Here is a 16,464-nt window from a genome sequence, read left to right on the forward strand (position 1 = left end):
CTGAAATCGTGCGTGTGAAGTCACTCCAAATGCTATATGTTGTGATGTTTAGGATAGTGGTGACTGAATTAATTCGGGGATGATTAAGCGCTATTGTCTTGAATTCTCAAAAACGCCCTACGCTACGCGCTATGCGCCTACGCGTGGAATGGTTGTGCATGATGTGGCATGACAGCATGAGTTATGTTTTTATAGTTTTGAAATTTTAGAAATCCAGACGCTCATATTTTGATTTTAATTGAATTCTACGTATCTGTTGATTCATATCACTAGTCTTGTTTACCACAAAGCATGTTAATCAAAAGCCAAAACGGCATGCAAGTAGCCTTCACTCTTGAGGCTCGGCCTTGCGACACAAGCCCAGTTTCAATGAACCACTGGCCCCGACCACGGAACCTCGACTTGTTTCATGCTCGGCCTTGCTTCTCGACGCAAGCCAAGTTTCAAGCCTTCAATGAACCACTGGCTCCAACCACGGAACCTCGACTTGTTTCATTTTTTAGCGTGAAAAATTATGATTTTGATTATGTATATTTGTTTATTTGTGTATTGGTCTTTGTATTCCTAAATTTTAGTCTAGTTCTACTAATTTTTTTCTTTTTAAATTTTTGTCATTTTCCAAAGTGACTAGAAGAGCAACCCATATTTGCTTGTCAACGGACAACTTGGGGAGTCCTAATGAGCCTGTGTAAGCAAGCATGTGTCCCTAAAATAATTGGTTTAACAATCCTAGAGAAATTCTATATATTATTGTTAGGCGGAATTTTTTTAAAGACTGATGATTAAAGAGTATGGTAAATTTTAAAAACTGTGGACCTTATTAATTATCTCACTGTGTCATTGCACCTTGTGCCTACATTATGTTTCCTCAGTTCAGCCAGGCAGAAGACACAGCAAAGAAGCTTGATTTAGATGGACTGGTAGTCATAGGAGGAGATGATTCAAACATTAATGCCTGTCTTCTTGCGGAAAATTTTAGGTAGATATTATTCCCCTGGATAATTATTTTGATTTCTGCTACAGCTCTGATCAAGTCTAGTTGTTGCATAAACATTTCAGGGGGAGAAAATTGAAAACTCGGGTTATTGGATGTCCTAAGACAATAGATGGTGACCTGAAATGTAAAGAAGTTCCCACAAGCTTTGGATTTGATACAGCATGCAAGGTAAAACATTTTGTCACAACAACTTCCGTTACTCTTTTTGCTACCAATGGAGGAGTTCTATCTATCATCTAAGTGAGCATAGGAGTAGCTTTCATGTTTACAAGTCCTTAATTGTAAACCATAAGCCATTGAGGCGTAACTACGATTTTGCCTTGATGTGAGAGTCATTCTAAATGAGACCGAATTCATTTTACACATCTTTCCACCATAAAATGCTCAACTTCCCTACATGATATGATTTAGGTGTTCGACATCGTTGAGAGGACAATCACTATGTGTTCTGATACACTAATAAAAACTCTTCCAGGCAGGGGATTGTAATTAAACCCTCTTTTAATTTGAACTGAGTCTTGAACTAACTTGTATGGTCCAATTGCAACATGCCAGCTTGATGACTATTCTAGTAATTTGAATGATGGAATGCTTCCCCATGCTGACATTACAATCCATTGGCCCCCGTAGTTCCAAATGCAAAAATTGATTTGAGATCCGCTGATCTTCATTTTCATCCTGAATGTGACAAGTTACTTTGGATTTTAGAAATTTTTGAACATTTTGAATATGCTTGATGTTTCTTCTTGATTTTCCTTCAGTGTTCTCTTTTGCCATTTTACATGAGTACATTCCCTTTTATTGGAGTAAATAAATCACATTCTCCATTTATTTGTGGATTACCAAATATGTCAGGATCTTCTGTCTCTTTATTTAACTGCATTTGAAGTGCATGAACTTTAGTTCTTTTATTCACTATACTCGAGCTTTTTAAATGATGAAATGCTACTTTGACGTGAAATTCTCTCATCCAGTCATCCTTCTTTCTCTCTGTTTTACTTTTATTTTCGACCTCATGCTTGTTATTGTTTTTCTGTAAGTTGTGTTACAATTTGTGCCTCAATTATAATCTTACCTAAAAATCGTCATGCATAGTTGTGAGGCTTATGGGCCGTGCTGCTTCTCACATAACATTGGAGTGCGCTTTGCAGACTCATCCCAATATAACTATAATTGGTGAAGAGGTATTCTTTGGTTATTTTTTTAATATTTGACATTTGATTGGCAACTAGCATTGTAGGGATCGTAAAAACAGAAAGAGCACCAGAAAATCAAATGGAGGGGTTATTAGGGAATTAATCAAAAAATTCTTATGAATTTCATAAATGGTTAGTTTTTCCTGCAGGTTGCAGCAAAGAAACAGACTATAAAGAACGTTACAGATTATATTACCGATGTGATCTGTAAACGTGCTGAAGTTGGCTACAATTATGGGGTCATACTTATACCGGAAGGCTTGATTGATTTTATCCCAGAGGTTTGACTCCTATTAGAAGCATATATGTTGCATCTATCTTTTAAAAACTTCCTCAACTTGTCGTACCATCTTAAAAATTATTGAGTTATTGAAGAAAATATATGATTTACGAACATTACTTCATCCTTGTGTATCAGGTGCAACAACTGATTGCAGAGTTGAATGAAATTCTCGCTCATGATGTTGTTGATGAAGGTGGAATGTGGAAGAAGAAACTCACGAGTCAATCTCACGGCCTCTTTGAACTTCTTCCACAAGCAATTCAGGAGCAACTAATGCTGGAAAGAGATCCATATGGAAATGTGCAGGTATTCATTGCTTTATCATCGGCCCTTCATTTTACTCTCATTCTTGACTTATTCCCAATCCTTATTTAATAGAGCTTGAGAGAATAACATGATAGTACTTTATACTATTTGTTCTTTATCATTGTACTATTTTACTGTTTCATTTTAGGTTGCAAAAATAGAAACAGAGAAAATGCTTATCCAGATGGTTGAAACTGAATTGGAATCCAGAAAAAAAACAGGGTTTATACAATAAAGAGTTTAAGGGACAATCATTTTTTTGGGTAAGCAATAACTTTAAACTCGTCAACTTTCAATGTTTCATAGAATTAAATATTACACTGACATTTCATTGTTTTATCAGCCTCTAGGAATATTATCAGAAAATAACAAGGAATGATGGCTATTTTACTTCTTGGTTTCATTTTTGTTTTTCTTTTCCAGTTACGAAGGTAGATGTGGTTTGCCTTCTAACTTTGATTCAAACTACTGCTATGCATTGGGTTATGCTGCTGGAGTACTACTCCATTCTGGCAAGACTGGTCTGATCTCCTCGGTTAGGTCTTCCTTCTTCTATTTCCTTCTCAGTTTTCTGGTGCTCTAATGGTTTCTTTTTCAACAAGACTAATCACAGAATTCATGGAGCCTTTAGTAGCTGTGCATATTTTTCAGGTGGGGAACTTGGGTGCTCCAGTTGAGAAATGGAGTGTAGGAGGAACAGCTTTGACTTCTTTGATGAATGTGGAAAGGAGACAGGGTACCGTTGCCTCTGAATGACTTGAACTTGTATCTTATGACACCTTCAATTGTCCTTTCTGTTTTGTGACAATACCCGATCTTTCTCCAGGAAAGTTTAAACCCGTGATTAAGAAGGCAATGGTGGAACTTGAAGGTAAATTTCAATGGATGTTATGGATCTGTAACTGCCGTTATACATCTTCCTGAGGCTGGTACTAAAGTTGGAATATTTTCACTCTCTTTTGCGCACCAGGAGCTCCTTTCAAAAAATTTGAAGCCATGCGTGACGAATGGGCTATGAAGAATCGATATGTTAATCCAGGTAATTCCATCTGTTATTAACTGCACAGGAAACCTGAATGCCACAAAAAAAAAAAAAGGCAAGAACGTTATCTACCCATATCTAAGAAAACTACGTGATATATAGCCAAAATATCAACATGAATCATCTGTCATTCGTCAAAATTTTGAGTTCGTTTGAGCCAATTATTGTTTGATTGTTTATTTATCTCTACGCAAGTCGAATAAGGCATGTGTTCTTCAGCAATCTACGCCATATTATTATCCAAGAACGATGAAAAACTTGTATTTAATTACATTAATTCGATTTGAGTAATACATATGAATAATATTGAAATTTATATAAACTGATGCATTTGAGATCTGTAACAGGGCCGGTTCAGTTTTCTGGTCCAACAGCAAATAACATCAATCACACTTCGATGCTTGAATTCGGTACACAGACTTAGAATTCTCAGATATAGGATTCCTTATGGCTTACAGGAATATAAATAACGCGTTTGTTAAATTTCAGAGTTCCTCATACATAATGTGCATGCTCATCTAGATTGTGTGGGCATGGATTTTTTAAATTTCAGAGTTCCTCATACATAATGTGCGTGCTCATCTAATTGTGTGGGCATGGACGCGGTTGCGACGCCAACAAATTGAGAAAATTAAAACGATTATTTGAACTACGATATATATATTGTATAACTTCTCTACCATACGAATTTCGCTTCTTCAAAAAATACAAAATAAATAAATTGCCTTCTCAACCCTTCTATTCGACTTTTGGGAACATGATAGGATTTTTTTTTTAAATAAAAAACCAAAAGGCGCCTGAGAATACAAGTGCTAGATTAATATAATCTGCTTGGAGCTGCATAACTTAAATTAAACGGAGAATAAAGTTACAAGTCTCAAATATTGATGGAAATACATCACATTACTAAATAACTGTCGATGACTTTCATAAGTATACAGAATCAAGTCTTGAAGAATGACATCCAAAAGTAAACTATATGGTAAAATGGCGTCCTCCTGCCATAGAAAATGATCGTGTTAAATCCAAAGATTTGCACAAACTCAAACATTTCCCACGGCGACGCGCTTGCACAAATCGTCGGACAATCTTGGAGTCGGAACAGCTTTGAAAGGCGTTTTCATGTAGATAACCAATCCCGGTTGCTCGTTCATATCTATATCTTCAGGCCGCATTCCTGCGGGCATAGTCCAAGTGAAATGGTGCAGCATGTGCCCCAAAATGGACGTCACGAAGTTGATAGCGAGTTGCGCACCGGGGCAGACACGTCTCCCTGACCCAAATGGGAGAAGCCGATAATCAGTGCCCTTCATGTCAATATCCTCCTCAAGGAACCTTTCGGGCCAGAATTCGAGGGGGGCCTTCCACACAGCAGGATCCCGAGCAAGGGACCAGAGGTTGACGTTCACGGTGGATCCCTTGGGGATGTCGTAACCACCAATCTTGACATTGGAATTTGCCTTGTGAGGGAGTAACAAAGGTGTTGGGGGGTGAACCCGAAAGCACTCCTTCACCACACATTGTAAGTAGGGGAGATTCGGGATGTCGGCTTCTGTCATGATACGATCCTGACCGATTACACGATCGAGTTCTTCTTGAATTTTCTGTTGAACTCTTGGGTTCCTCACCATCTCCGCCATCCCCCATTCCACAGTGATGGTGACAGTGTCCATTCCTGCTGACACCATATCCTGCATGCATTTAGATTGTTGATGTGTAAACATCATAATCTTGATTACATAAGAATGCTATGGCATATCTTAAACAGACCCGAGCAGAAGTGCTACTTAAATCTTTAAAACCATTAAGTAGCTCGGACCTACATTTCAATCACAGTGCCACATAAACAACTACACATGATAATTGTTGATTTCTAACCGTCAACTTACCCAAAGGAGAGTAATAACGGAGTCGTCGCTGAGATCATACTCCTTTTGAAGAGTTAGCAATGCATCCACGAAATGGCTCTTGGTGCTCCCCGACTTCTTGCGTGCAAGAGTGTGTTCCTCCATTATCTTAATTGTAAAGTCATTCGCTAAAGTGTCATGCTCGTCCAGTGCAGCATTTTCAGACTTGAACAAGTACCTAAACCATGGGAGGAAGTCTGAAAATGATTTCTTGGAACCCAACTTAATTGCATTGTCCAAAATATATTTCAACTCTTGCCCCTGTTTGTCAATCACGCCGTTTGAGTCCATGAACCTCTTTCCAAAACTCAATCTTGTAATGTGCAGGAACGCTGCCATTCCCAAGTACTCGCGCAGCTCCAAAGCCTTTCCCTTATTTTCTGCAATAACACAATGCGTAAGAACTCAATTTCCATTTTCCAGCCAATTGTCGAATCCATTTCGATTAATTCACACGAAGAGGCTGTAAACATTCGGATCAAATTTCTAAGATCTCCCACCGCATCCACATAATCTGCGGATCACAATAGATCCGGCGGTATCAAGAATCGGTGTTTGCCTCCCCCCACCCCACCCCACCCCCACCCCAAAAAAAAAAGTTAAAAGTTTTATTCGTATAGTTTAAGAATGAAAGTATCGCCCACTGAAATGTTAAATTTCCAGTTTCTACATCGAACACTAATTCTAGGTTTCACAGTCCTGAAATCATATAATCCCTTGAGGTAGCCCAAAATCCGTAGCCCTTCTAAAGAATATTTAAATATTTAGGTCTGTTATTCTCCAAGAATTCGAAAATACACCACCTTTCATGAACCACTGAGCCCTCAATCATACCAAATCTAAAGAAAAAATAAATAAATTCCAAGAGTGATAATTAAACCATCAAATTTCACAAGGATTCCTATGGTTTTCACCTCACTCTATACGTACATTATCCACGGGTGATCTTCTTCACAGCAATATGCTTTTAAGTCTCACCTACCAACACATCTCCATTTAACAGCCCAAACCCCTTCAAGTAACAAGGAGACACAATTTCACACAAAAGAGAAGACCATCAACTACCAAAACCTGAGCATTATTGAATGGTGATAACAAAACAAGCTAAAGGAGAAAAAAACATCCTTCTGCCTTCATGTGTGGATCAGAACATAAAACCAGTACTTGTTTATTATCTTGAAATTTAAGTGGCATAAAAGCTCAGACCAAAACGCTTCAGAAAGGGGGAAAAGGACTATCTAGCATCATTAAAGCAACCCATAAATCCCAGACAACAGACAGAAACAATAAAAAAGAAAATTAAAATATCAAGCTCAACACTCGAGAAAATAAAAGGATGTATAAAGAAAGGATCAACCACAAAAGCTAAAATCTTTACCAGGCTTAATGCTGTCTTTGTAAATGGACTCAATCATGTAGGTAACCTCGTCTTCTCTGATGGGCTTCAAAGACTCGACCCTCTTCATCGAGAAGAGCTCAAGAGTACACAATTTCCTAACCTTTACATAGTGTGGACCATAATCGGCCCATATCAAATCCATGCCATTCTTGCTGAACCTTGAAATCATTCTAGTCCTGTTCCTGTAAGCCAACTGCTGATCATTGTCTCTCAAGACTTGTTTAGCTAACTCTGCCGAGTTAACTACAACATTTAGATGGGATCCCAGGTACACAGAGAAGATGGGGCCGTAGACTTCAGCCCACTCGGTGAAGCAGCGCACGAAGACGGGTTTGATGTCGTAGAGGTTCCCGACGATGGGGCGAGGACGCGGGCCGGGGGGGAGCTTGAAACGGAGGCGTTGGTAGAGTTTATAGGCTATGAAAATTGTGAGAAATGCGAGGAATAGCAGTGGTAGAGCCATGGAATGACAGGGTTGAGACCCAAGTTGTGAAGAATAAATATATGGGCGGAATATATATTGGAAATCGAAGCCACCACCTACTTCAACATGGGTAGCTGAAAACTAAATCTAATGTTTTATTTATTTGATTACGAATTAGTTTATTTATCAATTAATTTTAATTCCCAAGTAATAATTTATCAAATAACCTTCGTTAATTTTGAAATTTATCAATCAATTTTAATTCCCAAGTAATAATTTATCAAATAATTTTCGGAAATTTTCTTTTCAAAATTAACAATTAAAACAGCAACTCTCAGTATAATATTTTAGGCAAAAACTTGTGAGATGATTTAATGGGTCGTATTTTATGAGACATATCTCTTATTTAGGTCATTCATGAAAAAATATTAATTTTTATTATAAATAAGATTAACTCGTGTCACAGATAAAGATTCGAGAGGACATCTCACAAAAAATCTGCTCAATATTTGACTATTAGGTAATTGGAATTCTGATACTGATATAGATTTGGGCCTAAATTCACTCCCAACTATTTTTTGAGATGATTGGCACCATTTTCAAAAAGTTAATTAAACTCTCACATTTATTATTTAATTAATTTTTATTCTTAAATGCATTATTAAGATAGTAGTTGAAAGTAGCTTGAAATTTGAATAATCACATTTACTTTTAAAGAAGTTTGAGCATATGAAATTTTAAAATTTGAGTGTTTTGATGACCTGGAGCACCATATTTCAAAATAGATGTAATTGTCATCGCTGTCTCGAAATTTTGTTGGTGTTGCTTTAAACATGCACCGTACATGTATTTAAGACTATTATTTGGACCTGGCCTGAATGATATACCCCTAGCTTTAAATGCCATACACAATAGATAGATGATTCCACACAGGCCAATCATGTCGATTCGTTGTATTTTATTAGATGAATATTTTATTTGAGTTATTCATGAAAACATATTATTTTTTATGTTATGAATATTACTTTTTATTGTGAATATCGATGGTGTTGAGACTGTTTCATAAGAGACACACTCAATATAGACAAAACCTTGTGTAAAACGATCTCACGGGTCGTATTTTGTGAGACGGATATCTTATTTGGGTCATTCATGAAAAAGTATTATTTTTATGCTAAAAGTATTACTTTTTATTGTGAATATCGGTAGGGTTGACATATCTCAGAGATAAAGATTCGTGAGACCGTCTCACAAGAAATCTACTATATTATGTATTAAAACAACTCTCCAAATCACAAAGATTTCACCAAACTGTCTTAAAAACAGTCGTTGACAATGCATGTGCCCTAATAGTCTCAACAACACGTCCACTCTATTAAATGTTAAATTAAATTTCCAGTCGCTATTTTTATTACCCATTTCGTGACAATACGAGAATTATAAAAAAAGGACCACATTCTTTATTTGATAATTCAAATTCAAGCTATTTACTCGATCACGTGCTTTTATTTTGTGACATCGACTCACATTTAATCACACGATGCAGCCTATATATTGAATATTATCAAAGTTCTTGTTTAGTCTGAATTGGTATTAAAAAAATTGTTTAATTGAATTGATCATTATTTTCCAATAGGATAATATTTAGAAAAATCGTTCACATTTAATAATTTATTCCAACTAAAAAACAATCGAAATTGAATTAATTAATATGGGTCGATGGAAGAATATAAAATTATACAAGCTCCACGTGCTTCAATCTGTGGGTAGGTGGAGTCACAAGACAAGTAGGTTCATATCTGACCAAGGATATTTTTTTTAGTATATATACTATTTCGTGAAAAATTAATTTAATTTTATATTCATATAAAAAAAAATTATTTCCTTGAAAAATTAGTTTTTAATAATTCAAAATAATTAATAAATTATTTTTGGATAGTCAACGTCAAAACATCATCTTTGTGATTTGTATATAATAAACTCACTCGAAAAATTATAATTTCTTATTTTTTTAGTTTATTTCTTAGACAAAATAAATATTATATTATGGATATATATAATTATATAACTTGCAGACACTGTAAAAATCATTAGATAATTAAAAATTTGAACTCATTATCCATGTGGCACCAATTGAATAAACACCTCGAATGTTTGACGATCGATCTTCCGATAAAATTTTTTTAAAAAAAAATTTTAGATTAGCGATTTATTAAGCTGAATAAGCTTGATCGATTCGAGTTTTATAGTGTAATTGAGAGAGAGAGAAAACAATTCGAATTTTCGGTAATTAATCATTAAAACATATATTTTGTAAAAAAAATAATGATGAAAAAATAGTAAACCAACAAAAGAATAAGACAAAAACTTGTGTGAGACGGTCTCACGGGTCGTATTTGTGAGACGGATCTCTTATTTAGGTCACTCATGAAAAAGTTTTACTTTTTATGCTAAAAGTATTACTTTTTATTATAAATATGGGTAGGGTTGACCCGTCTCATAGATTTTGATCCGTGAGACGGTCTCACATGAGACTCACTCAAAGAATAATTTTAACCAGCCATCCACGATTCCACCCAACTCGCCGCCATTGATCGTTGGGTTTTATAATAATAAATTTGTATTTTTAATATTTTAAATCATATGTTTTTTAATTTTTTGTCATGTTAACCATAGATTTACATTTTAATATCGTAAACTGTTTATTTTTGGAGAAAAAAAAAGTTGGCAAATTTTAATGAGGATGACGAGCATCAACTCTTTATGAAAATTGACATATCGGTTAATATTGAAATATCTATTTTTCATTAACTAAAATTCACCCCTGGAAATTTGAAATATTTTGTAATTTATTAGTTAAATGGATTAATGGCATTTTGGCTGAACTTCTAGGAACTGAAATTTTTTATAAGAAAAATTGAATGTGAGAATTGAACGATTAGGGCAAGAATTTTTTGAAAATATAAACATTTTAAATGGGGTTTTAGGTAATCCCCACATGTTCGTATTAAAACTTGAAATTTATTAGTTTTTATTGTCCTTAAAATTGTAATTTTCAGAATAACAAAATCTGGCAGTTTTAACTTTTAAGGAAACATTATTTCAATAAGTGCTTTTCACAATACATTTTCTGAATGTAAGTATATAAATAGAAGGTAATTTTTATAAATAATTTATGAATATAAACATTTTTCCCAAATATTTTAATCGAAACTTGGATTATATAATATAAAGTACTAAAAGTCCAAGTATTTTTAGATTTATAAAACATATTGGCATGATAATTTATTCTCGCCGACTTATTAACTATTTTACAAGTGAAAATACAATACAAATAAATAAGTGGCGGACATCGAGTGGAATAAAAGAAAAACCACGTAAATAAGATTACCAAGTATCAAAGATAACACAACATTAATTTATATGTAAACATGCATGGATATGTTACCAGATCAACTATCAGTTCTCAACAAAAAATAAACTTCAATGAGTCTGCATCAAACTCGGATTTACCGATCGCCCGCGAGCTCGATTAGGATCATTGAACTAGGCTCATTTACAACTCTATGCCACACGCTTGTACAAATTCACAGGCAATCTTGGAGTGGCAACAGCTTGAACAGGAGTCCTCATGTAAGTGACAGTTCCAGGTTGTTCCATCATGTCCATGTCTTCAGGCTTCATTCCAGGCGATGGAGTCCAGGTGAAATGGTGCAGCATGTGTCCTACCATAGAGCTCACCAAAAATATAGCAAGCTGCGCACCGGGGCATATACGCCTACCTGAACCAAAGGGAAGTAGCCGAAAATCGGTGCCCTTCATGTCAATATCCTCCTCAACGAAACGCTCGGGTCTGAACTCTAGAGGGTCTTTCCACACCGAAGGATCCCTAGCAAGTGCCCACAAGTTGACGCTTACGGTGGCTCCTTTCGGGACATCATAGCCACCGATCTTGACATTGGTACTGGCCTTGTGAGGGAGCATCAGTGGGGTTGGAGGGTGCATCCTAAAGCATTCCTTTATTGTGCGTTGCAAGTAAGGGAGATTGGCTATATCCGATTCCGTCATGATGCGGTCCGTACCAACCACACGGTCGAGCTCCTCCTGAATCTTGTGTTGAACCCTCGGGTTCCTAACCATCTCGGCCATCGCCCATTCCACGGTGATAGAAGTGGTATCCATGCCAGCGGAGATCATATCCTGCACAATTCGACATGGCAACTTAGGGCCATGATTCGAGGCATGTATAATATAACTCACAATAAGTAGAAAATATGGGACTAAAGCCTACCCAAAGGAGACTGATAATGGTGTCCTCACTGAGCTCATACTCCTTTTGCAGCGTTAGCAGCGCGTCGACAAAATGGCTCTTGGTATTCCCCGTCTTCTGTCGTGCAAGAGTGTGTTCTTCCATGATCCTCTTAGTAAAGTTGTCGGTGCGAGCATTAACCTTCGCAAGTGCCTCATTGTCGGAGTTCAAGAATCGTAGCAAAGGGATGAACTCCGCAAAGAAAGATTTTCTTGAGCTCAACCTAATCCCCTCGTGAAGAATTTCCTTCAATTCTTGTCCCTGTTCATCAACGACACCATTATCGTCCATGAATCTTTTCCCGAAAGTGAGTCGCGTTATGTGAAGAAACGCCATCATTCCCAAGTACTCGCGCAACACCAAAGGTTTGCCCTTATTTTCTACAAGTATCGTCAAATCAGAGTTCTCACACGTTTTAGCAGATGAAAATACAGCAGAGTACTTTATATTATAATAGTTAAGCGAATGCATTTACAGAGATCTATCCTACACGAAGATCAGTCATAAAATCCTATCCAATTGAATCACACTTGAATAAAATATACGTACGTTTGTTCTGATCAGATTAGCATTCTAGACTTCTTTTTTTCTTTATTTTTTTTCCTGGAGCATACCATCCTAGACTTTTGAAAGACTAAATTCAAGGCATAAACTTCTAAAAAGGGAGTGTACAACAAAAACAGCCCATTTGTGATTTTAGCTATCAATTTTACAACATATGGAATTCTAACTCTCACGAATTTGACATTTTGCGATTTACTCACAGATCATCCACATCAAACTATGTCCGAAATCCAGTAAGATCCATCAACTCAGATGCAACAATAAAGAAAAAACACCAACCAAGCAAAATCAAGAACGTATCAAAAGGGTCAACAGAAAAATAAATATCAAGGTATCAAACCAATACCAGTACAATCCTTGAAAATGGATTCAATCATGGCCGTAACCTCATCTTCTCTAATGGGTCTCAACGCATCAATCCTCTTCATCGAGAAAAGCTCAAGCGTACACAGCTTCCTAACTTTCACATAGTGAGGCCCATAATCTGACCAAATTAAATCCATCCCATTTCTGCTGACCTTCGCAATCTGCCTCGTCCTGTTCCTGTACGCCAACTGCAGATCATTATCTTTCAAAACCTGTTTTGCCAACTCAGGGGTGTGGACTATAACGCTGTGCTGCGACCCGAAGAAAACGGAGACGATGGGTCCGTATACTTTGGACCAATCTTGGAAGCAGCGTACGAGGACTGGCTTGAAGTCGTACAGGTTCCCGACGATTGGAAGAGGACGGGGACCGGGAGGAAGCTTGAATCGGAGGCGTAGGTAGAGTTTGTAAGCTACGAAAATGGTGAGAAATGCGAGGATTAGAAGTGGTAACGCCATTGATGGACTCTTTGGACTCAGAACTTGAAGCTAAAGAGAGAGAAGGTTATTTATATATAAATTTAATTCCATTACATTTGAGGTGTTTGGTGGCTGATTTTAGACCGAATATTTTAAATTTACCACAGAAATCACGTTAAAAACAAATTATAATATAATTTTGTGAAAATGAATCAAAGTTGAACAAAAACTATTTTATATTCAAATTCTTTCAAAAAATATTAACAATATAGTAATATTATGCTTGAGAATAGTTAAATTATCGAGATTATTAGAAGAAAAAAATACATCCTTTATTTATAATTGATATTTTTAAATTTTTATTTATTTTACCTTTTAAAAAACGTTAACTAATTAATGTAATTTGATTTTAGTTTCCTATAAATAAAAAAAAATGTATTTGATTAGGTTACTAGTTAAACAAATTCTCCAAACGAGAAATTAAATTAAACCGTATTTTTTGGAGGTAATTACATGCATAAACCCTAGTTTATTACATTAAATAAAATATATTTACTTGTATTAATTTTTTAGTGGTAGGTTGTTGACTTGTTGTGACACATTCACTAATTTAATTGCTAGGAGTTTACCTCAGTAAATCAATTTACGAACTATACATATACTTATGTTTAATTTTTATTTCATCATGTATAGATATATAATAAAGTTTCTATATTTAAAAATATCTAAAAATTAATCGTGGATTCCATACGTAGTTTCGTTCACGTGTCATGGTTGAACATTAATGTCTGCTTTTGCAAGCTGCCACTGTCTGATTTCACCTACTTCTTCCCTCCAACCCACAGGGCAAATTTTAGACAGGACTTTTCAAAATCAAACTAACCCAAAATTAAATTTTGTTTCCCCAATTTCGAAAAGTTCAATTGATTTTTACATTATATATAATATTTTATAAAAAAAAATTTCTTTTTTTCTTCGAATAATTTCTTAAACTGCAATTTAATTATTCGTATTCCTATATAATTTTTAATCATTTTGAAATATATCATCCTAGTATATATGTGCGTGACAAATTACGAGGTCCACGTGCTCGCCACCAACTTTAGTAGATATGAAGGGCGGAGTTAGGTTTATATACGAATGATTGCATTCGACTAATATAAGTAGATAACTTTTTAATTTTATTTAATTTACTTACACGATCAAACTATGTTACTAATGATGATATTACATTGTTGACGTGGATATAATTTTATTTTAAAAAATATTATACACTCCAATATATGAAAATGGCTGCCATGTTTTAATGACGTATAAATTTTTAAGTATTTGGAGACATTTCAATGTAGGATTTGTTGTTTGTACGATTAGTCATTTATCCATTCAACACACGTGTCATGTATCGAGTGAACGAAGTTATTATTTATATAAGTAATATCTACAAATTACCAAGCCGGTAACTAGATGAAACTTTGGATTGACTAATTCTCGGGGGTTGTTAGGTGATTTTTCTTGAATGTTTCAACTCCATTTGAATAATAATAAAATTCTCTATTTTCTTACATGAAACCATTTTTATTCTATTGTAACTCGTATGCGAGGTTGACTCTGTTACTTCGACTTTTATTATATATAATAATTTGATTTTTAAACGTAAATTTCAACATTCTCAGTAAGTTCACATTTTTCACGATGTTTTTTGCCATTTATAATGATAGAGACACAAGTACTTATATTTTAAATGGACTAAAATCATACATATATTTCAGGGGGAAAAAGGTGTGGTCATCTCCAAATTAGGGTTGGAGAGATTGAGATCTTTGACGGGCTCAGGAAGGAGTCCAGACCATTGGGCCTAATCGCTACTATCTCAGAGCCCGATCCAATCGTTTACAATGGACAGTCCCAACAGCCTGGCCTGTGTATAGTAGGGCAAAGTACACAAAGTTTATTGAAAAATAATAATTCGAATTATTTTTTTTTAGATAAAAATAAATAATATAATTTGAATTTCTTAACTTTTCGGAGAATTTGATAGTTAATGTGAAGAAAGCCAACACAGCGTTAAAAGAAAATGTTTTTTTGTAAAATCAAATTTGCATGTTTTTTGAACCTTCCTATCCTTGATAATTTTGAAGAGAGAGATCAATGCCTTATCCGATTAAGAATATTTTTAATGTTTTACTAAAAAATAACATTAGAATCATTTATTCACCAAACATTATATCTCAAAAAAAATTTACTTTTTCATCTAATTTTCAAACGCTAGTAAATTTTATTTTATTTTATTTTATTTTTTATATATATTTTCCCAGTTCTCTACTATCTATAAACTTAATGATAAACTTTAATTGATATTTTAAAATTATATTAATTATTAATAGAGTAATGTTAAATGGTACTATAACTAAACTTCTATTAATTTTTTACACTTCCTAATTTGATTTTGTAATATCACTAAACAGGAAGAATGTTAACAGTGTGATTGTGAATGTTATAATTGGTATTTTTAAATTCTATTAATTATTATCTCGTTATATTCAGTAAAATAAATGTACGAAAATTTCATAATGAGAAAATATTTTTTGTGGATTAGTTTACACACATTGCACTAGAGGTTATTATTAAAATATAATATATTTTCAGGGTCTAATTAAAATATAAATCAAAATCCTTCAGTGGGTTGGTGGGTTGGTGCCGCAACCAATGTCCATTACCCTTCTGACCATATAATAATCCATCTCCGACAATTGAGTGCAAATAAATAAATAATAATAATAATGATAATAACATATTTCAATTCTCAGCTAGGAAATGTATTAATATTAAAATACATACGTAAATTCACACAAATATATATATATATATACATATATTGTGTGTGTGTGTGTGTGTGTGTGTGTGTGTGTGTGATTTTATGCTACTTCTAATTAAGTCTCGTTTATTTTTCTTATCTTTTAGTTATAGACATTAATTAAAGTTTTAAAAAAAAAAATTTAGGAAATTTGCTTAACAATAAAATGGGAGAACGTGTTTCAAAAAATCAATTTTACATGGATCAACTTTTCTCGCTTGCTTTTCTTAAATGTTGTTAAATTGAAATTACATTATACTCAATATTGTTTGGTGGTGTTGATAAAATAATTTTATTCAACGAACAGTCAACTCACACACCAAACATCATATATTAAGCAATCACTCTACGTAAGATTCTAATTTCTATAAAAAAAAATTATCACTCTTATTACGTAT

The 16,464-nt window shown here is 34.5% G+C and overlaps 2 protein-coding genes and 1 pseudogene across 2 annotated transcripts; 1 reads left to right on the forward strand and 2 right to left on the reverse strand.

Moving 5' to 3' along the window:
- The first annotated feature begins 2,076 nt into the window (after positions 1 to 2,076).
- Positions 2,077 to 4,323, forward strand: LOC140828631 (pyrophosphate--fructose 6-phosphate 1-phosphotransferase subunit beta-like; annotated as a pseudogene).
- Positions 4,324 to 4,626: 303 nt separating this feature from the next.
- On the reverse strand, positions 4,627 to 7,629 carry LOC140825345 (cytochrome P450 98A3-like). Its single transcript, XM_073187068.1, has 3 exons — positions 7,110 to 7,629; positions 5,714 to 6,111; positions 4,627 to 5,515 (listed from the first exon to the last, which is right to left on the reverse strand). The coding sequence occupies exons 1-3, from the start codon at positions 7,591 to 7,593 to the stop codon at positions 4,868 to 4,870; spliced, it is 1,530 nt and encodes a 509-aa protein (XP_073043169.1). The 5' UTR covers positions 7,594 to 7,629; the 3' UTR covers positions 4,627 to 4,867.
- A 3,284-nt stretch (positions 7,630 to 10,913) lies between these two features.
- LOC140825346 (cytochrome P450 98A2-like) lies at positions 10,914 to 13,307 on the reverse strand. Its single transcript, XM_073187069.1, has 3 exons — positions 12,774 to 13,307; positions 11,846 to 12,243; positions 10,914 to 11,754 (listed from the first exon to the last, which is right to left on the reverse strand). Exons 1-3 carry the CDS (start codon positions 13,249 to 13,251, stop codon positions 11,119 to 11,121), a joined length of 1,512 nt encoding a protein of 503 aa, XP_073043170.1. The 5' UTR covers positions 13,252 to 13,307; the 3' UTR covers positions 10,914 to 11,118.
- Positions 13,308 to 16,464: the final 3,157 nt, after the last annotated feature.

This window comes from Primulina eburnea, chromosome 3 (assembly GCF_022965805.1).
Source record: "Primulina eburnea isolate SZY01 chromosome 3, ASM2296580v1, whole genome shotgun sequence".
NCBI lineage: Eukaryota > Viridiplantae > Streptophyta > Magnoliopsida > Lamiales > Gesneriaceae > Primulina > Primulina eburnea.

Coding starts and splice junctions, on each gene's coding strand:
- LOC140825346 (XM_073187069.1), bottom strand. CDS start 13,251: ATGGCGTTACCACTTCTAATCCTCGCATTTCTCACCATTTTCGTAGCT. Junction 12,244..12,773: donor CATTTTCAAGGATTGTACTG/GTATTGGTTTGA, acceptor CGATACTTGTAG/AAAATAAGGGCAAACCTTTG. Junction 11,755..11,845: donor CCATTATCAGTCTCCTTTGG/GTAGGCTTTAGT, acceptor CGAATTGTGCAG/GATATGATCTCCGCTGGCAT.
- LOC140825345 (XM_073187068.1), bottom strand. CDS start 7,593: ATGGCTCTACCACTGCTATTCCTCGCATTTCTCACAATTTTCATAGCC. Junction 6,112..7,109: donor CAAAGACAGCATTAAGCCTG/GTAAAGATTTTA, acceptor GTGTTATTGCAG/AAAATAAGGGAAAGGCTTTG. Junction 5,516..5,713: donor CCGTTATTACTCTCCTTTGG/GTAAGTTGACGG, acceptor AAATGCATGCAG/GATATGGTGTCAGCAGGAAT.